Raw genomic sequence first — 17,655 nt, 5'->3', positions numbered from 1 at the left:
CTATATCTTTATCTACTCTGGCCATGTCCTGTCCCCTCCCTCGTTCGCTTATTCAGCACGAGCCTTATAGTCCCATGCTTCAACATATGCAACTATTGGACATGTTGCTGGTTGAGAGATGACATACATATAATTTTAGTATTGTATTCAGTGCCAGCCTGTTGTTTAAACATGACAAAGGGGCACCACGGGGTCAGAGGTCAACATTTATAGCATATAAGCTAAAGGGAGAGAAAGAGCATTAGCATTTCTAATAAATTTTTATTTCAGTTTTTGGTTTTAGTAGTATGTTTTTTTTATATATATATACATATATATTTATTTCGATAAGAGCAGGATTTTAGAATTGATACCGAAAGTAGGAAGGAGCTTTAAAACAGTTATTCATAACTAAGGGGATATTTTCAAATGACAGCTGTGAAGCGAGACAAAAATAGCAAAATTACTTGGAAACAGTCATTATAACTCTGCACCCAACTGTAGCACAGTCGCTGTTGCCGAATCGTGGTGGCAATAAACGGAGCTGTACAGAAGAGTAGACCTACAACATCCGGGCAATAGTCAGCTTGCGCAGAAACGGAATGGCGGAGGTAAGTGAGCGAAAACGAGGAATGCAATGAGCCAAACGATAGAGAAACTGGACCGAATTTAAGACTCCTGTCACCCCGTACGGTAGACGCGACTGTCGGCGGTTCCACCGGCCGGCGAACGCCGGGGCGAAAGGCAGCTACGGGGGCTTTTAAACTGGGAAGCGGAGGAAGAAATGGAGAACCTCTCCAGCGTATCGCCTCTCTCCGCGTTCTTGGCTTTAAAGAGCCATTCCCCCTGCCTTGATAGTAAAGCCGTAGAAAACAATAGGAAGCCCGGCGGGATCTAACCCGGTGGTGCTGAACTATTTCAGGTGCGCCCCGCCGACCAAGTGGAAGGAGCGAAAAAGTTGGGAGAGATGTCATGACTCGGCGGCGCTAAACTCCGACCGTCTGCCTCGGAAACATTGAGAACTAGTTATTTCCTTCTTGTGCCACTCGTAGTGAGCCGGAGAGAGGAAGAGACGTTCAGCACCAAGTCACAGGAAAGCGCCCCTGGTCAGACACACTGCGCCCGATGGTTTGGGAGAGGCACCAGAATATTTAGAGTTTCACCGGACTCTGACAACTTCTTTTGTCCAGAAACAGAGTCGTTGGAAGTGCAGTCTGACACAGTGAGCGCCGGCACTGTACGTGATCTAGGGCGGGATGGTTTAGGGTCATCGCATGGCCTCTCCTTAGCTCTCAAAAGTTTTTCAGTTTTGTAATAAAGTCTTTTGTGGCCTCAACCTGCACGTCTTCCCCAAAGACACACGTCCTATTGTGTCGTAATTCCTTTAGCCTAACGCCTAGATAGGAAAACACGCTGATACAATAGAAAGATGTGCTGTCACGTCTTATAAACATAAACTCTTACATGCTATATTTTCATTTTAAGAGGAATGCATGAACGTCACAGCAAAGCCAAACATTATAAAAAGTAAAGAGTCCTCTGATATGTAGAAAATTTGAGAATTTATTTGCAGCCGAGTGCCACAAAATGTAGCATAGTATGATCCTTTCAGTGACTTTTGGGTCCCAGCAGAAGGTTTCAGAAGTTAAAGTTAGGAGTCAGCTGATCTGGAATGGGATGAACCAGGATCAGCCACTGTTTGATCCCATGTTGTTTGTGTGTACATGAGTGTGCACGTGCTCCACAGACACAGAGGAATGTGCTGCCCTGTTTTAATGCATTGCCATGCTGTTTTGTATGGCTTTGAATGCTCATACAAATAGTACTGTTGTGTGTGTGTGTGTGTGTGTGTGTGTCTTTGTCTATAGGTGGGTGAAAAGCCTCTGAAGATGAGTGTAGAGGTTGTGGCCTAGTGGAGAGCGGATGAGGTACAGCGATGACGGCCCTCAGTGGGAGAAGCAGAAGTCTTAACAGGCCTTAGAGGAGTTGGAGGAGAACTTACCTCGCCCCATGAAGATGGCAGCGCAATCCCACACTGTACGGTCAAGTTCAGCCATGTCTGTATATGTTAAAGCCGATTGCTAGTTAAAAGCCGCCGGCTCTTGCACCAAATATTTTTCTGTGATTCGGGGGCCTTAATAGCTGAATGCCTGGCATACCCATTGTCCCAGTAATAAGAAACATCTTGGGTATTATTTGTTTCAAGACTAAGATAATATTAAGGTTGCAACTACAACTAATTCATTCAGTACTAATGGACATTTCTACTTCTATTTACATGCTAAAACTAATGAACTTAATAATTGAATATAGTGCTGTTGGAGTTTCTCGCAAGTTGTATAAAATTGGGTTTACGAAATATTTCTACACTATTTGCAAAAATTGTATATAAAAAAAATACAGTTTTTAATAAGGCAGTCTCAGGCCCAAAATACATTTTCAGGTTATGTAACTGCATGCAGAAACATTATTTAGGTACAATCAGATAATGTAATCCAAACAGAAAAAGCACTGTTTTCACAAAACCTTTTCTGTAGTCAGAAAATAAAGCTACACCACAGCCATTTATCCCATATTTGATAACTTCTTCACAGTGTCACTGTCATTCTCTTCTGTCATTTAGCGTTTTGGTGGAGTAATGTGCAAACAAAACCTTGTCTAATCAGCAGCATCGGTCACTGTAATCCCCCTTTTATTTACCAGTAGATGTGTTGGTATATAATTTTTTGTAAACACATTATTGATACTATCATCACTTGCATTACATATAGAATTTAAACAGAATTATTCTCTGATTCTGTTAATAGATACAGATAATAAATTTGCTTTATACACCTACCAATGCCAGTTGTTACAAAATGTAAAGCAAAGAAATAATGCGAGGCTAAATAATACCACTTTCAGGACAGTTGAAACTGTAGTCCTCTTCCCAAGTTGCATGGATCAGAAAAAAATCAAGCTCAGGAAACGATGTAAAACACACAGCTGTTAATTTTTACGTCTGCTTCAACCTGGGGGCTTTTTCGAGGAGAGAGTTGACTAAGATTGATGTGGAAAGACCTGTTCTTGACAGTGACTCTGCAAACTGAGTGAGAATTATGGAGGTATTTGGGCAGAGGAGGAGAAAATGCCAAGAGTGCCCTTGAGATCACTGAACTGAGAGATATCTAGAGGTCATTTTCAAGAAATGTGGGAGTAATTCACACATTTCTGTGGTTTCCTTCTTCCTTTCACCCAATCATCTCTCTCCACCTGACGCTGTCTTCCTCTGTGACTCTCTGTTTGTAGGCCAATGAGCTTCCTTTGGAAGATCTGCTGGCTCTGTATGGCTATACAGTGTCAGATCGAGAGAAGGAGACCTGTCACATGGCTGCCAACCTGCCAGGCATGACACTGGACAAGGTGAGATACAACCCAAGCCATACCAGCACATATGTGAGGCCTCATTCATATCGTAATATCATTTTACCCTTAAGTATTCTCTCTGACCATCCGTAATCTGACTGGTCAAATTTACATTATGAAAGTACAGCAGATTGAAGCCTTTGTGCTCAGTCAAAACTGTATATTTGGATTTACAAAAATTAAAGAACATGGTAATCTAAGGAAAATTATTGTTTTATGAAGCATTGTTATTTTATTCTACTTTGTTCTTTAACGTGCTCTTTTATACTGTGCTGTTATGTTGTTGTTCTTCTGTTGTTCTGTTCAGGATCAGATAACTGAGGAGCTCTTTCCTGGGGAGGAGGAAGAAGAATCATCGGCTGATGATCTCACCCCGTCAGTCACCTCGAACACCTCAGATCTGCTCCGCGGTCTCCGAGGTAACGTACACAAAGATGTACATTTACACACGACTATATAACACTTAACATGATCTCAGCTGTCCCAGCAAAAGAAAAGTCAAAAAATGGAGGTGTGGGTTCATGAATTTGAATCAAATGGAACAGCTTTAGACCCACTTGCAGACTCTCAGGGGCTTTTTCTGTTGGAGCTCTGCACAGGTGTAACGAAAGAAGGGGCATTCCTCAAGCTTCTGTGTTTGGTGGATTATTTTCTCTTATTTCATTTTTAAGTAATTGCTTTGCTGAGACTGCAGCTTGTTACTCATCACTTGGTGCTACATTTCAACAACAGGACCTGCCATGGTTTGTTATGTCAGGATGTTTCCTGAAACCTTTGATTTGTTTCTGTGTAATTTCATAAGAGACTTTCTTGGTATGACAGCATTTACTGCTTTATGCGTCTCCTTTCTATAAGACTGAATGATGTTAAAGGCACGGAACATTTCTGAAATGAGCGTGTTTCGGTGTATTCAAACAGTCTTTCCCTGGTAGTGATTCTGTTTGAAATGAATGACAGTATTGGTCCTGAGTCCACAGAATGGCCTGAAAACTAAATATATGGCAGGTATGCTGCTTTTGTGTCCTTTATTTATTTAGGAGAGATTGACTAAGAAAGCAGTTTCTCTAAAGGCAAAAGAGAGAAGAGCCTTGTTCCTCTTTGGTTCTTTTGTTTTTTTCTATTCACTGCTTTATTCTGAATTGTATTTTTATACTGAGTTACATATATTATAGTTAAATAATGCTTAATAATAAACCGAAGAATTAAACAAATCTGAAGTTTCATTAATTTTTTTTTTGAAAAAAGTTAGTATTTGTCAGCAGAAAGATATGACTTTAAGATGGCATCATGACATTTGACTTAATCTTGACTTGCAGTACCTCTACAGTCTTTAAAATGATCGCCTGATCCACCTTTCTGATGTTTTGTTTCTTTAAGGCGGAGACAAAGACACATTAGTCAGCTCATCAGATGAAGACTCTGACAATGCCTCTATTCCCTCCAACGAGGAGCACAAGGTAGGTCACTGAGTACAACAACACACATTTCATGGTGACTCACTTGACTCTGAGTCAGTTAAAGTCAAAGAGATATTAAGCACACTGTACAGTATGTTGCCGTTTTCACAACATTAAAGATTTCTATGAATTCTATGATAATGGATATGTCTTACATTTGATCCAATAAGCCCTGGAAGTTATGAAAACGTCAAAAGCTGTACATACCCTTCCTTTTTGCCGTGTTATACCTATATAAACCATTCACTTCTTGGCATTGAGCATAAATCATATACTGCAGGATTATCTAATATGAACATAATTCCTGGGATCACTCTGCTGGACCAACTGAACCTACAGCCAAACCAACCCCCAAGAAATAGTAACTGATTTAGACAGAAATTTCAAAGCCACATGCAAGCCACTAATTTATGGTTTTTGATTGGCTGGCAAAAAATGCAGCACTTACAAATATTTTCATTTTCAGAAGCCAGTGAAAAGACCAGTGGGGATAACCTTACCACACAGCGCAGATTTAATCTCTTATTAGGATATATGACACAGTTCAGAACTGACTCTGTCTTCGATTTCCTTCTCAGGAGATCATGGTTGGCTCTATGTATCAGGCAAAAATCCCTCCACTCAGCCCGTATGCCTACAAGGAGAGAGGTAAGCAACTAAAACAATCATCTTCCTGGTGTTAAAAACAAGTTTTAACAGTTGTTCTAAATAGATCAAGTCCAGCCTGTTCTATGAACCTTGTAGTACGTCGTCTGAGCCCTAAGTAATTTCAAGTGATACAAGCCCACATTTGTAGAATTTTGAAAATTTCCAATTTTGGCCATTCCCAATGGCATTATCTGAAAAGACACTGCCAAAAACATCCCTTTCTACCTTTTATCTGCTCTTTTTTTTCTCTCTTTAAATCTGTTTTTGTATTCCTCCTCCCTCTCCCAACCTCTCATCCACTTCCTCTGCCTTTTCCACTGCGTCTCTTTTCTCTGCTGCTCTCCTTTTCTCTAGCCTACAGCAGTGAGGACCAGTTGCTGTGGAGGCCAGGTGTTCTGCCGGTGCAGGAAGTGGAGGAGTTCTTGCTAAATACACAGAGACCACGTGGCCAGGAGGGGGCAGCATGCACACTGGTGCAAGGGGGCACTGTCCGAGACAACGAACAGGTACAGTAACCTGAAATTGCATCCCGGATGACGCTGTCAACTATGTTAAGTGTATTCCAGCTGTGCTGATGACTGTGGTTACACGTAAAGTGCCACAGCCCATCTACACAACTGAAGTGCTTTTGAGCAATGGACCACATGCTCCAACAGAGCCGGCGAAAGTGTCGTGGCTTCCGAACTGTGTAATACTAAAATACACCGCTTAAAGGTAAAGCGATTCTAATCCAACCGACCTTTAGTCAAATTCAGTGAATATCTCCTCACGGTCCGCTAGCTGTCCATTCTGTGTGGTCGCAAAAAAAAAAAAATCTGGTGTTTGTACTAGGCCCAGGCTATGTAAATAGGAAACAAACAAAGTGGCTTGGACAGAGCCACAAAACACTATTCCAGCAAATCAGCAACAGGGGGCGTTTGTGCTCATGCACAGGACAGGCCGCTGGAACCAGTTGCACGCTGACCTCTACCTCTTCCTCTGCATCTGCCAGCTAATTTCCCTCTTCCACATCCTCGCCCACGAAGAACAGCGCTACGACATGATAGTAATGAAACATAAATAACACGGGAGATATTACCTTGCCAACTTAGTATAAAATGTTTTTACTTGCTACAGCAGACCTCGCATTATTTCCCTTAGAATTACACGTCTTCGTCTTCCCATGTAACGTTACTCGTCCCGCCTAAACTAACTAGTTTTGGAAAATAATCTTGGATATTCTTTTTGACCATTCTTTCTTTTTTTTTCTTGCGACCATCAGGCGCTGTATGAACTAATAAAATGCAACTTCAACGCAGAAGAGGCACTGAGACGATTGCGCTTCAACGTGAAGGTGTTTAGTGGTAAGAACCTTCCTGTTGTCTTACTTTTTCCAACTTTCTGTTTTGTCAGGGGTGCACCCTTTGGGTGGCGGTTGGTACTGTTGGTACTGAGTGTATTGTGTGTCTCAAAACATTAGCTGCTGACAGATGCCAATAAAGGTTAGGTCAAGCTCACTTTGTTAAACCTGAGCCTTCAAATGCTCAATTCTCCAACTGCAAAGTAATCCACCAATTCTTGCAGTTTAAGAAGCCACAAATGAGAGCAAAGGAGTATTCCTCTCTGTCAAACAAAACCGCACTTATCTGTTTTATGAGCAGCTTACCGACAAAATCAGAGACGGGGGTTTTGCTCTGTTGCTGTCAGCTGCTTCGTCCAACCACAAAGACTGTTTATTGATAACATGTCACATTTGTTGATGCTGATGCTGTGAAGGATATGGTTTTCTGAAAGTGTGTTACTTAGAAAGCCCCTGCTAATGAATCATTCAAAATCACAGACTTTGTTGGGATTTGGGCAAATGGGGCTCAGACAGTAGCTGGGACACAAGCGGGATTGTAGGTGCTGATCAAGCAGGTGTCCCCAATGTGAGGTCAATGGACACACTGCGTAATATACAGAAAGGCATATGCATTCAGTCCTATGAAATCATTTTTCCAATAGAGAATACTGCAACATTTGACTGTATCTGTACCCTCTCAGAGCAACACCAGCTGCTGACTTTAGCACTGCAGAAGAGGAAAAGTTAACTGATGTGACCTCATGACCTCTTATTTAGCAGTGAGGTCCAAGACCTTTGCTGTAGTTTGGATTGGAGTGGAAAAAACTGCCCAATGCTGGGCCAGACAGCCCTGGCCATGCTCCTAACTTTTTCAGCATTCTGTCTATGTAAGAGAGGTTTTTTGGCAGTTGGCTTAATCAAGACAAAATACGAGTCAAAGCTGGACATTGAGTGGCACTTTCACAGCGGCAACTCCACTTTTGATCACCTGCAGCCCAAAGCTGTGATGGCATTCTTTTAAGAAAAACAAATTAAAATGCTCTCTGCTCTCTTTAGATGAGCTGTGTGCCTGGAGTGAGGAGGAGAGTAGGAACTTTGAGCATGGCTATCGAGTTTACGGGAAAAACTTCCACCTTATTCAGGCTAATAAGGTGAGTGCTCAGGAGACTAGATGTTGAATCCTTCCTGAAGTTTGTTTACAAAACCTGATTGATGATTTACCTGATGTTCTCATTGGAATAATTGGAGAAATAACATTCTGTTGCTCAAAGCAAAAACAACTATTTCCACCTCCTCAGGTACGAACGCGCTCTGTGGGCGAATGTGTGGAGTATTACTACATGTGGAAGAAGTCTGACCGTCATGAGTATTTTACCCAACAGGCCACCAGGCTCAGCCGCAAGAAATACAGCCTGCAGTCAGGGAGCATGTGAGTGCTGCTGGGACACTAAAGAACAGAGTCACAGTTTAGTCAAGCTTGATTTGTTTGATAAGTAGGTGGGGAGATTATGCCTGAGCCGAAAAACACATGATTTGTGGTCAACAATGTGAATTTGCAAACAGGCTGCGTCTTGCAGTGTTCAACCCCATGTCATGCCAAGCCCCATGTTAAATTCCCTGCAGTGTGCCTACTGATGGGGTGCAAAGAAGGTAATTTCACTTGCCAAATGGGGATTATTCAATATTATAAAAATCCCACACTACTGTAAATTCTGCTATTAAATACGCAGTAATCCTGATGTAGAATATAAAATCTTTGAAAAAAACAGGAGCAACTTTTAGGCTATCGGTCCTCTGAAACGTATTAAAGACATTACAAGAAATTACAAAATAACATTGTACAAATGTTTTTGCTGAAGAAATATCCCCTATGAAAACTATATGGTCTGTAGTTTATCCAGAGTAACAGGGCCACTGTGTCTGGAAAGAAATGTGACGTTGCTTTATTTTTAATAAATCAATTTTTAATTCTTTGAGCACCAAAACATATCGCCATTCACTTTCATTGTATTGGAATGGCAGCAAAAATCTCAGAGATGAATTTAGCTCAAGCATGCAGAATGATATGAAGAGATTAGGTTCACAGGGAGGACTCTCCATGTTTGTTTCTTGGGATTCTGAGCCTAATAATGATAACTTCATTTGAGAGTGTGTCAGGCTTCTGCTCTTTTTAATGTAAATTATAATATTTTTTCAATTTGACATTGTCTGTTGATAACTTAAAAGTTCTGCCACCCACTCCATTTTTTTTAACTGTTGACACATGCTTTCCTGTGCTGACAGTGGTTGTGTTTTCTGCTGCAGGGACGATGGAGACCAGGATGGGGAGGTCGGGGAGCTGGAAGGAAGCAACAATTCCTCAGGCTTGTTGTCTCACAGCTCCATGGGCCACGGGCAGCTGGAGTCCCCATTACCTCCACAGTCGAAGTTGGACCTAAACAAACGAGGTAACTTAGGGGTAGTCTCTTACAGGCACCTGATATGGTGGCTCAGATTCTGGAAGCTGTTACAGCCATAATGCCCTTAAATATTATTCCAATGACCTCATGTTCACAGCAAAGACAGAACTGCTTGGAAAAGAAGCATATCTACAGTAAAATCTAAGAAAATTTCCAAATATTTGGCCTGAAGAGTTGGGTTTTGTTTCCAACAACACTTAATTTAGAAAGCTGTGTATCTTCACTCATTTTTCTGTATATAAACTGTTTACATGACAAGTCAGACACATTTTCCAAATCATCATCACATATTCATTACCTTATGTTTTTACGTTATGCATCATTTTGTGTCTCCCCTTCTTTGTCATTACCTCATTATTTTCTTGCTTCTTGTGTTGTTGTGTTTGTGCATGCATGTATGCATGTCTGTATCTGTGTGCGTGTGTGTGTGCGTGTGTGTGTGTGTGTGTGTGCATGACTTGACATGGTGCTCCAGAGGAGGAGGGCCGTCCGCGGCGCAGACGAACTCCCCGCTTTCTCTTAAAGCCATGAACTCATCCACACAGGCCACAGAAAGCAGGCTGGGCCTGCAGGTAAAGAAAACAGGAGGCTTGAGAGAGACAAGAAATAATGTTGTGATTGGGATTAAATCCCATTAATTTACCTTTGATGCAGAATATGATCAAAATCTAATTAGAGCCAAAATAAACAGGGTTAATGTAAACAGCCATGAACCCTCCCCTGGCTATGTATTAAATTCCACATTCATTTGCCGATAATGTCAGATATAGTAAGCTTCTTAAGAACGAATTCAACACCTGCCCTCTTGGCTTGGTGTTTTTAATATACAGACATATTGCTCGAGTATAAGTGATTTATTTGTGGTTGGCAAAAAAGGCAACTCATAAGGCCTCAAGCAAATATTAAGCAAGTATTATAATATCCCACAGCTTTTAATTTAAGAGGCACTTTGAATCATGTACTGTACGTGTGATACATTTGTCCTTACTAATGCCATAGTACAGTATCAAGTAAATTGACTAAAAGTGCAAAATCATTTTCATCTCAGTATGACGAAAGGGAAAGCATAGTTTGTGAGGGGAAAGTGTATGCTCTGTGTGCACAAGTACACTCAACAAAATTCATTGTAAACATGTACATGAAACATGCAGCATAAGAACATTATTGAAATCATTAAAATGCGGCAGTAATAGAATATATAACTGCAGCTACAGAAATTTTAGTAATCGCCATTTGAACTCGTCTGCATCTGTCCAGATGGTGAGCTGGTGATGGGGCTGTCAGAGCTGTGTGGAGACGGATGTCCTCAGCAGCTGTTTGGCTGTCCCTTCTCTCTGCCACCCATGGACGAACTGCGGGATCCTGGCTTAGATAGTTGTTGTCCCTCAACCACGGTCCAGTTCCAGTCCCAGCCCTCCGCCCTGAGTCCCCAGTGGGCCTGCGGGAGCCCTCCGTCCTGCCATGACGACCACTGCCTCCCTGGCTCTCTCTTCTACCAGCTACACATGCGAGGTGGACCTTTTGTTTCTGAGGACCCTAACTGTGATACACCCGGCGGTGGGACTGGCGCCCCCCATGGGCTGCAGGTGGAATTTAGCCTGCCGTCTGCCTCACCTCCCTCATCTGCTGTCCTCCCTTCACACTTCCAGGCATTTGGCAACCTGTTGCACCCCTCTCCTGTCCAGCATTCCCACTCTCTTACACAGTGAGGGGACACAGGAAAATCAAAATTGAGTGGTACTCTTTGTGGTTGGCCCTTTGTCGAAATCATTGATCGGTGTTGGTATTTACACTGGGCTTACAGAAACCAGGACAAAAAGTGCATTTACCTTACTTTATGAAAAAGGATGGACCTACTACCTGTACTGGGGGGTTACTTGTCCATCTGAACCTTCTTTTTAAAAGGAGACACTTGAACCTCCTGTACATTGTGGAAGTGTTAATCGCTGCTTACAGGTTTGATTATATGTTTATTAACAGTTTATCACCACAACCTGCCCCAGGGCAATGTTATTGATTAGCCATCATGAATATATACTTGTGAAAGCACAGTGCAGGGGATGACAGCTGCAGTGACCATGCAAGCAAACCAGAAGCAAGTTGCCTATAGTCCATGTTTTTCTAAAACAGATCAGTGATTAACAAATGTGAACAACTGTTGCTTTGTTTTCTTATTTATCAAGATGGAGAAGTTTGGGGGTTTTTTTTTGTTTCTTTGTTTTTTTTAAAATAAGTTTAATAGCCAATAACGTTTCTTTGAGTTCTGCTATTTGCTCTGCACTTTTGCCGCTGCAGCCGTTTGAGATCTGTTTCTGAACAGTGCCACAGTGACATGGCTGCTGGAAGTCTCACCATAGAGTAAAATCTGTCCATTCAAACAACATACAATAGTTTTTTAATACATTAAACTTCCTCTAATCAGCCTGTAATTTTCTTTCTCTTTTTGGTTGCTCATGTCTTTGCTTCTCTGAACTTCCAGCCTCCTCATCTCAAACTGTAAACCTTTGGCACAAGAATCAAGCTTTCTCAAGAGTTTTGTTTAACTATGAAGACCCTGAAACTAAAGAAAATTTTCTTTAAGTTTATTTAAACATGGAGCAGTGTAGAAGCAACAAGAAGTGTAGTATTTTTGCAGAGTTTTTCTTTTTAGTTTTGCTTTTGTCAAAGTTTTCCTCCTTGCTGTCCCAGGAGATTTATAAAAGTGCAGTGCATTGTTACCATTTCTGGTCACTGTTTCTGTCATGTTGAATATTAAGTAAAGTACCATGAAGAGCCTGTTTGACCCGCAGAATAGGCTTAGAATAAAATATGTAAATGTAAAATGTACATGCTTAAGTAGGTGGGTCACTGAATCCGAACAGTTTCTCAGGTGCTGCAACTTTGAAGGGGCTTTGAGGGGCTGACCTTCAGTGATCAGTGAGAGTCAGTCACTTTCATTCTGGACAGGTGTCATACGAACATACAGTTAGAAAAGGGATTATGTTATCGGACATTTCTTGGATTAAGACACACCTTGTGGGTAAAAGTAAAAATGTATGTAGTGACAGACGTTGAGGTCCAGAGGCATCTTCTGTATGCCTCTTGGAGCCTCCATTTTATTTTGACAAAATCCCACCTTTGAGCTCTTTGAAAACCAGCAACAAGGAAACAACATCCAAGTAATCTCAATTCATGAACAGCAATTTGCGAAGATGTGGAAACAAAGGAACAATTATAATATTTCTAGTGTCAGAGCTAAAAATATTATAGTTAGTCCCTCTTTACTAGATTTGCTGATTCAACCAATACAAGACATCTCTCTTTTTCCTTTGAATTGTTTCCTTGAGCATCTTTAATGACCTCTACCAGACATTTTGAAATATACTGAAAAATTTCAGATATGTATATGTGCTTAAATTTCTAATGATTATTTTTTTACAGTACAAATCTCTTATTAAGCACTGCATAACAGATCCTCTGCTCCCCCCATCAGTTAGAATGGTCGGGCTGTGATATGACAAATACATGTAGATGGACTTAACATAAAGGTTATCACAGTACGTATTATCTTATTATTTAATATTATGTAACACAATAAATGGATGACCTTTAAAATCCCTCTTGTTAGGAACAATTTTATACATTTCACAAAATCATGTTTTGATTTGTGTAATCATTCATATGAGGTATTTTCCTCTGCATGTCAGTAGATTGCAGTCACACACTGTCTCTAAAGGGGTAAAGGAAACGTTACAGGGAGGGAAAGGATTGTGCTGGTTATTCTTCCTTTCGTCTGTCCATCTATTTATTCCATATTTCTGTCTATAAATGTACGAGCTCTTCCTGTGATCCCCGTTTAAAGCCAAGCCGGTTTCAGATTGTTTTGTCTTTGACTGTTTACATGAGGGAGGTTCAGGACAAGACCACGAAGGCAGAAAAAGGAGCAGAATCACTGCCTTTTGTTAATTCTTTATTTTCACTTTTATTTTTAGCAATTTATATATTGTACTGCTTCTGTTATGTTTGTTTATAATTATTGTATTTTGTAAAGAAGAAACAATTAAAATGAACAATGGTAAAATATTAGGATGTATTGCTTTTGTATTAGTTATTTTGTAGACTGATGCAGTGTCTGCTCTTGTTTGTGAGATGAACAGCATCATTTTAAGCAGAGAAACAAGTGTGAACAATCATATCTTGTAATCCTCTTGTTCACAAAGACAAATTGTGAAATTTTGAGAGTTAATGTAAAGGTTAAACTGGGGGGAATTGATTTCCAGTCACATCTATAGATATTACTGAAATTTTATTTCACCTCTGTCCCCTGGAGAGTTACTGCCAAGCCCCAGCCAGCTCCTCTGTGTCTTCATCACCTATGATAAAGTGACATGCCACTGGACCCCAGGGAAGAACTCTCCTGCTAACAATGTCTACACTTGAAACGCTAATGTGTAAGTTCTATTATCCACAATTTCCTGAGTACTTTGTGTGACCACGTGCTTTGTTTTTCCGATTAAAATGAGGGCGAAGATCGTTGCCTACACATCTACAAAAACCTCAGTATGACGGGTTGTGACACAAACATCAGTGCAACGAAATGGAGCAGTACCCAGACATGGGATTCAGGGCTCTCTTATAGGGCTTCAGGGCTTGGGAGTGACTCTGCAGGTGTTCCTGAGGCAAATAGGTACTTCCCTTGGAAATTTTCAGAAGTGATTCTGATATTAGGAGTTTAGAAACAGAGAATTTACACTTTGTTTTTCACTCCACGTGCTTTACAGATGTGCCATACAGCCAACCATATGGTTTTAGCCAGCTGCAGTGCAAATTGACTGTGACTTTGATAATTTATGTTATCAATAAGTAAATAACCCCTTCACTGAAAACATAGTGAAGGGTTATTTACCCTTCACTATATTAACCCCTTAATTTCTTAATTGTGTCCCGATGGGCCAGAAAACTGAAAGTTCTCCAGTATGTCTATCAGAGGGTGCATTTGGTCACTAGAAAACAAAAAACTCCTCTTTTTGCACACTAACCGATAATAGATTTTTACAGCCAATACTGATATCAATATCTGGAAGTTCTGATAACAACACATCAGTGTCGATATCTAGTGCCAACCTAGTTTGGCATTTCTGTTCTGCAATGCCTTGTTACGCATCAGCCGACGTATGCAACAATACCAATATATCTGCAGTATGCTAATATCAGCACATCTACTCTATATTATACTACGATGAATTGCAGACTTGGATGCAAGACGAAACACTGCCATAAAAAAGTTAGGGCCACTCAGAGGGTTCGTGTCATGTGCTTTCTAATGTTGATAGTAAGATGGTTAGTTTGATTGTTTTGCTCCGCATGAAATGGCAAAAACATTTTGTGAATTCATATTTGTTAAATGTTTTTTTATTTGGTAGTAATTGATCCCATATGAAAAGGTTCTGTTGAGTGAACTACAGAGAAGAATAGCGAAGTCCAGAATGGTCCCAAACGTTTCACTGAGTGTATTTCCTTGCATTGAAAAATTAAGCGTGAACACAGTGTTCAAACAAGCTGTGACTCCCTCATAATCAGTGTCAGTTTATCATGGTTCACTGCTGATGCCCATGTTTCCCAGAGGTTTACACTTACAATTAGTAATAATTACTCTCCATAAGCCTTTTAATGGCATTCTACAGTACAGTACATAGTAGTAGAAGTGAACCTTTGAGTGTAGTGAGGAAGTTGAAACAACTCTTTTTAAAGTGTCAACACAGGTGACTTACTATTTACTCTTAGAGTCAGTTCTTTTGACCTCATTACTTGATCAGTGAGCCATTTTGGAGTTCAATGTCTTGCCCAAAGGCACTATATAAATAGCAAAGATGAAGGTTATAAGTGTTTACTTCCCCTTCCCGTAGTTTCCCCTTTGCTTCCTGAACCAAGTGAACAGGTCGTTTCTTCTGCAGAACAACAGTGTATCTACTGCGTGCTTATGTAGTAAGTCATGGAAAGCAACAGTAGTCCCACATCTAATTCACAATTTATTTATAATATAAAGGGGCACAGTTTTTGAAATCAAGCAATGTAATCTCCACTGCTGTATTTGTCTGAAATGCTGCCAAAAAATGCTGTTATGTACTCATCAGTGTTACCACAGGAAACAGTCCATTTCCCACCATTTCTCAAAATTTCCCCAAAGTTTATTGTAAGTTCTTCAGCACAAGTTTTAAACTTAACCAAGCTCACAAATGTCAAGTTAGAAAGACACTCTTCAAGTATTTTTAGCTTTACAGAAGATTGTAAATAAAGTGGACTGGTTTTCAATTGGTTCAGGCTGTGGCAGGAATGGAAATGATCAAGGCGGCTGTTTACACTTAAAATTAAATTTCTTTACCCACAACCCACTAGTATTCATTCATGCTGTTTTACTTTCTGCATAATAGTTTATCTCAACCTGACTTCACCCTGACTCTTGTTTCACCAGTCAAGCTGCGCAGGCCAGTCCTGTCTGATCTGAGACCAGTCGGAGATAAACCCAGGTGTCTGAAGCTGCAGTGGCATAAAACTGTAAAATTTGCACTAACCAGTGGAATGATCTGCACTGGCTTTGTGAACTGCCAACTAAAATACAGCAGAGATGATCAGGTCTGTTGATACACTGACTGATCGTCCTTTATGTTTTGCATTTAATCTCTTCAAATCAGCAAAAAAGAAATAATGGTACGCAGACTTTAAATTCATTTGTCTTACTCGTTCAGCGAGTATAGCAACTGCATGTTTTCTTTAGGCCCAAGACCCAGACAGTGGAGGACTAGGTGAGGACCTTCAGCCCATGGTGTCTAAAGTAGCTCTGAAGACAAACCAGACAGTTCATCTCAGAGGCCCATGTTCCCTCAGTTAATTTACTCAATACACAGTTCGACTTCGCCTCCGCCCCCTCAGTAGCTGGAGTGAGTGGAGCAACACCCTACAGAGCTGCACAGGCACGGCAGTTGAGACAGTGTGTGTCTGTGTGTGTGTGTGTGTGTGTGTACACTTTTTCTTTGCCTCTATTTCTCTCTTTTTTGTGACTTGCAAATTACAGGTCACAGCATAATAAATAGCAACATATGCACAGGAGAAACTCTTTCCTGTTGGGGGCCATCAACACTCCTGATGACCAATCATCTAACTCTGAAAAGTGCAGACTTTGATAGAATTGTATCGTTTCTACCTGACACAGGTCAACAAACTAACATCCATCCCTTGGACACTGTATGTACATACAATTAATTTGAAATTTGGTGTCAGCAACCCTTTGAATCAAAAGGCTAACTAAGCTCTTCTCTCACCTGCTCACACAAGCTGGCCCAAGAACTGCCTGTTCTGTTGAAAGCCTGCTGTTAGAGTAAGAGTCTAATTATTATTATTATTGATTTTTTACAGCACCAAGAAAAAAATAAAAAGTAGGAATAGTTATGTCTTCAGTCAGAAACTCTGATTGCTTTAGCAGCATCTCTCTTGTTCTTTTTATATGCCTGTCAGTTTTGTTTGTTTACCATATTTTGACCTGCCTGCCTGTTTTAAGTCTATAAGATGTAACATTCCCAGGACAGAGCCTTTTCATCTTTTGTCTCCCCACCTTGTCTGAAGAACATTGTCAGTACGTTTCATGATTCTGCCCTTTGACCTTGAGTGTGTCCTACACTGCTAAACCCCCCTCCCCCCGGGTCTCTGAATTTCCCTATTAGCTAGTCATCAACCTTCTTCCTTGCATTGTGGTTGCACTCAGCTGCTGCTGTTGTCTTGTTCCCCGGCCTAACCCTCCCCCAAGTGACAGATCACTGAGTGGTGGCTAGGCTACCTTTCCAAGAGGTTCTGCCAGTCTCTTGTGTCCAGGCTGGCCACCAGACCACTTTCTATTTCTCTTTTGCTATGGCCACCCTGAGAGTTAGTCCATGAGCAGTCTTGATGTGTTCATCCTCTGGGTCAAGTTTGTCAGGGACTGTCTTCAGGTTCTCTCCTACATACCCCTACCTACGCGTTTCAGCGATGACTGGTGTGTCCTTATCGCTGATAAACTTCATTGTCACCCTGACATGCCTGTTGCTAACTTGAAGGACACATTCCAACCAACAACAGCACTGAATTAAAAATACAGATGCCTCATTGATTTCAGATACTGTGTTGTCATAGCAGAGTGCAGCTGCACAAAGCTACAGCAAAAGAAATGCAAGGTACTCTGGCCGTTGGCTCAGCTTTTGCCACAGCACAGTTCATCACTATAATACGCGCAAGCTCACATACCCGATAGAAAGAACAGATTTCCTAGCATTGTGCTAAATTTACTATTTACCTTGCAAGAGAAAATTGTTGCTGCCGTGATATAGTTTCAAAGTTGTAAAATCCTACCTTACCAGAGTATACATTTCTGTCCAGT

The 17,655-nt window shown here is 40.9% G+C and overlaps 1 protein-coding gene across 1 annotated transcript; it reads left to right on the top strand.

Moving 5' to 3' along the window:
• The first annotated feature begins 477 nt into the window (after positions 1–477).
• mier2 (mesoderm induction early response 1, family member 2) lies at positions 478–13,331 on the top strand. Its single transcript, XM_040129446.1, is given in 14 exon segments — positions 478–590; positions 1,848–2,016; positions 3,268–3,381; positions 3,692–3,803; positions 4,762–4,841; positions 5,420–5,489; positions 5,844–5,995; positions 6,751–6,832; positions 7,867–7,961; positions 8,109–8,239; positions 9,115–9,257; positions 9,747–9,803; positions 9,806–9,848; positions 10,525–13,331. Coding segments are annotated over 13 exon segments (1,560 nt in total). The 5' UTR covers positions 478–590; positions 1,848–1,989; the 3' UTR covers positions 10,979–13,331.
• The last annotated feature ends 4,324 nt before the right edge of the window (positions 13,332–17,655 follow it).

Source organism: Xiphias gladius, chromosome 6 (genome assembly GCF_016859285.1).
Source record: "Xiphias gladius isolate SHS-SW01 ecotype Sanya breed wild chromosome 6, ASM1685928v1, whole genome shotgun sequence".
In the NCBI taxonomy this organism is placed as follows: Eukaryota; Metazoa; Chordata; class Actinopteri; order Istiophoriformes; family Xiphiidae; genus Xiphias; species Xiphias gladius.
Note: the sequence above shows the minus strand (reverse complement) of the source record. Positions and strands in the feature narration are given on the sequence as shown.